This window comes from Lactuca virosa, chromosome 6 (assembly GCF_052849685.1).
Source record: "Lactuca virosa cultivar CGN04683 chromosome 6, Lactuca_virosa_CGN04683_v6, whole genome shotgun sequence".
Classification (NCBI taxonomy): Eukaryota; Viridiplantae; Streptophyta; class Magnoliopsida; order Asterales; family Asteraceae; genus Lactuca; species Lactuca virosa.
Genome location: NC_136431.1, coordinates 263,476,002 through 263,479,396, shown reverse-complemented (window position 1 = coordinate 263,479,396; position 3,395 = coordinate 263,476,002). Strand labels below are relative to the sequence as shown.

At 36.7% G+C, this 3,395-nt stretch overlaps 1 protein-coding gene across 1 annotated transcript; it reads right to left on the bottom strand.

The window, feature by feature from the left end:
- Nucleotides 1–727: 727 nt before the first annotated feature.
- Nucleotides 728–2,603, bottom strand: LOC145118715 (cytochrome P450 81Q32-like). The gene is made up of 2 exons (XM_079054396.1): nucleotides 1,603–2,603; nucleotides 728–1,510 (listed from the first exon to the last, which is right to left on the bottom strand). Exons 1-2 carry the CDS (start codon nucleotides 2,512–2,514, stop codon nucleotides 872–874), a joined length of 1,551 nt encoding a protein of 516 aa, XP_078910522.1. The 5' UTR covers nucleotides 2,515–2,603; the 3' UTR covers nucleotides 728–871.
- Between the last annotated feature and the right edge of the window lie 792 nt (nucleotides 2,604–3,395).

Genomic DNA, 3,395 nt, shown 5'->3' with positions numbered 1-3,395 from the left:
CACAGTCTTATAAGTGACTATATATGTTGGAGTCTCCTTTCTCTCCATAAGGACTCTTTTAGAGATACAATCTTGGACTCCGCATATGTTTTACATAGTACCAGAGTCGGCGTCTCGCATACCCGTGGCTCAACACATCCTTGTATATCCTTATCGAACTTATGGCTCTGAGGGGAGTGTTAATGTATCTCATATCGGTGCGACACAGTCTTATAAGTGACTATATATGTTGAAATCTCTCTCTTTCTATAAAGACTATTTTGGATAGACAATCTTAAGTTCTACATATATTACATATTATTACATGTCGGGTTTATGGCAGGTTAGTCGGTTTAGGGGTTAGACCTTGTAAACATACCGTGACGTTTCAGGTTGAAACACTAAACGGGTTAAAGAAATTTGACCCTAGCTTTACCCGTTTGATTTGTGCATCATATCGTGTCATAGTTTAAGTTTATTTACTTAAACTAGTTAAAATTACTCAAGTGATTATTTCATATTAAATATATGTCTCATAAGAAGGCCGTGTTACTTTTTCCCGTTTCTAAGAGTTAATCCCCTTATAAAGATTGATTATTTGAAATTCGAATAGATTGCCTTTTTGTCACATTTTTTTAACACGCCCATTAATATAAAAAATACCAAATTCTCGAGCACACCCGTTTTTGACTCATTCTTAAATTTAGTTAGATCATATAGCAATTATTAATGCCCCAACCTGCGAGAGTTTCTGGATCCGTCATTGAAGCTTTACATGATTAATAGATTGAAAATCAATTTGAAAAACATACTTCATGTTAAAATTTCATTTAAGAAATTCTTTTCAAGAAGTTATACATTGCTCTCATATTGGAAACAGCCTCCTTGTTAATTAGATTTGAGATAAATGTCCGACAACGATTGATCGAATCTTGTACTTAGCCATCAGAGGGTGGGCCTTGGGTGCAGTGACCCCATTCGATTCCTTCATATCCACCAACTCCTCGTTAACACGTTCCCAATCAAAGCACTGAATCATCGACGCCAACGCTAACCCCATAATCCGCAACGCCAAGTTCTCGCCGGGACACCGCCGTCTGCCGGAGCCAAATGGCATCATCGTCAACCCCTCTTTCACGTTCCTAATAGTAATATTCATCTCCTTACCTTCAAACCTTTCTGGTTTAAATTCTTCCGGAGAATCCCATGTCCGGGGATCATTCTGTAAAGCCCACACATTCACCAGTAACATCGTACCTTGTGGGACATGATAACCTCCCACCATGCAATCTTTAGATGACTGATGAGGAAGAAGTAATGGCGCCGCTGGATGCATCCTTAGGGTCTCTTTGATGATGCACTGCAAGTAAGGAAGCTTTGACAAGTCTGGTTCTTCGACTAAACGATCGGATCCAAGGAGATTGTCGATTTCTTTCTGTGCGTTTGTTAGAACGTGTGGATTGTTAAATAGAAGTGACATTGCCCACTCCATCGTCTCCACTGAAGTGCTTATTCCGGCATGTAGCAGAGCCTAATCAAATGAGGAAAAACAAAAAGTTATGAAGCTTATGTCAATGGCGGATTACTTGTGAAAAACATTTATGATTTAATTATGATATATACCAGTGAAAGGCTTTTGATTTCTTTGTCTGTGTAGTATTCTGGATCTGTTTCTTGTAGATATAGTAGAACTTGAATCAATGTTTTCTCTCCTTCAGGAGTAACCGAATGATCATCACGGAATTCATCGATCCATGCTTGCATGAAGTCATCTCGTCTCTTTTGCACCGCCGCATACCTGTTTTCTAATTTTCCGGCGACAAACCACCGCAAAATCGGCACCATATCCGTAAGATTGGACTGTGCGTTCACCTGCTTCGTGTCATCCACTACATCACGAAACCTCTTCGCTTCCTCTGATTTCCCGATATCCGGTCCATAATATCTCTTTCCTCCAATCATCCTTGTTGTTACATTAAACATGAAGCTAAACAACTCCGATCTCAGATCCAATATCTGATCTGGATTCTCAACGGCGGACAAAAACAGGTGACGTGCCAGCGTTCGGGTCTCATCGAGGCGGATGCGAGAGAGGGAGTCAAGGCGAGTGGAAGAGAGGATCTCCAAGGCGGAGATACGGCGGAGATTCAGCCAGTGGTCACCGTAAGGAGCCCAAGGGAGGCTCGTGTAATTGTACCCGAAGTACTTCCCGCTGAGAAGCCGAGGTCGGTTGGCAAACACGACGTCGTTCTTGGAAAGGCATTCATCGGCGGCGGAAGGCGATGAAACAAGAAGAACACGACGTGATCCGAAGCGGAGGAAAAGTACTGGGCCATGGCGGTCGGAAAGCTTGGATAGCGATCGGTGAAGAGGTTTTTTTAGGAGGTGTAGATGGCCTATCAGAGGGAGTATAGGAAAAGGAGTAGGAGGAAGACGATGGAGCTTGTGAAGTAGATGTTTTGTTAGGAGATACACATACACAGCAAGAAGGATTGAAATAGAAATATAGAGATAGGTGTTGACTTCAAGTGCCATTTCCAATGTGGAAGATGATCACTGATATTCTCCTTTGTTCATTTGATCATTATCTATACATAGTCCTCTGTCCTCATCCCACCGCCTATTCTCTCTGAATTTATTACCATCATTAAATAGCATATATTTATTACCCATTAAACTTTTAATTTATTGTTTATATAATTAACATTGACTTTTTATTGTTATTAAAATAATAAAAACAGCCGCAGCTGGCTTTAAAATGGGAAGAACTATTTTTGTGGGCCAACAATTTAACAAAAAATTTATCTATCTTCTGCGCGTTGTGCAGAAACACCTAACGTTTTTAAATTTGATATAATAATTCGTATATTAAATTGATATAATATATTAATTATTTTGAATCATATGATAATATATATGTGCATCTATTATAACTGCATAATCTCAATCGTTTGAATGACGTCTACGTACGCGAGTTACACATGAATAAAATTAAATATAATATATGGTTTAATGTTATTTATAATTGTTGTTATTGTTAATTAATTTTTTTAAAATTATTTGCTTGATGTTTTAAATTCTATCATTATAAATATTTAAAACATCAAACATTGTTTTTTGATTTTAAAGGTAACAATGTAATCATTTATATAGAGTTATTTTTAACTATTGTTATTGTAAGTTATTTTAAGCTACTTATTTGTAAACTTTTAACGATTATAAAAATATCTTTAGGAAATATTTTAGTTAAATTGAGATTATAATTTAATTTTTGCATTTAGTACTACAATTTATCACTTTTAACTATTTACAAAATATTTATTCGTTTTTTAAGTGGAATTGAAATTTATATTTAAGTTTACATTGTAATGTTATATTTAAATTAACAATTTAAATATATTGTCAAAACTGTTCAA

Coding starts and splice junctions, on each gene's coding strand:
- LOC145118715 (XM_079054396.1), bottom strand. CDS start 2,514: ATGGCACTTGAAGTCAACACCTATCTCTATATTTCTATTTCAATCCTT. Junction 1,511..1,602: donor AAATCAAAAGCCTTTCACTG/GTATATATCATA, acceptor TCATTTGATTAG/GCTCTGCTACATGCCGGAAT.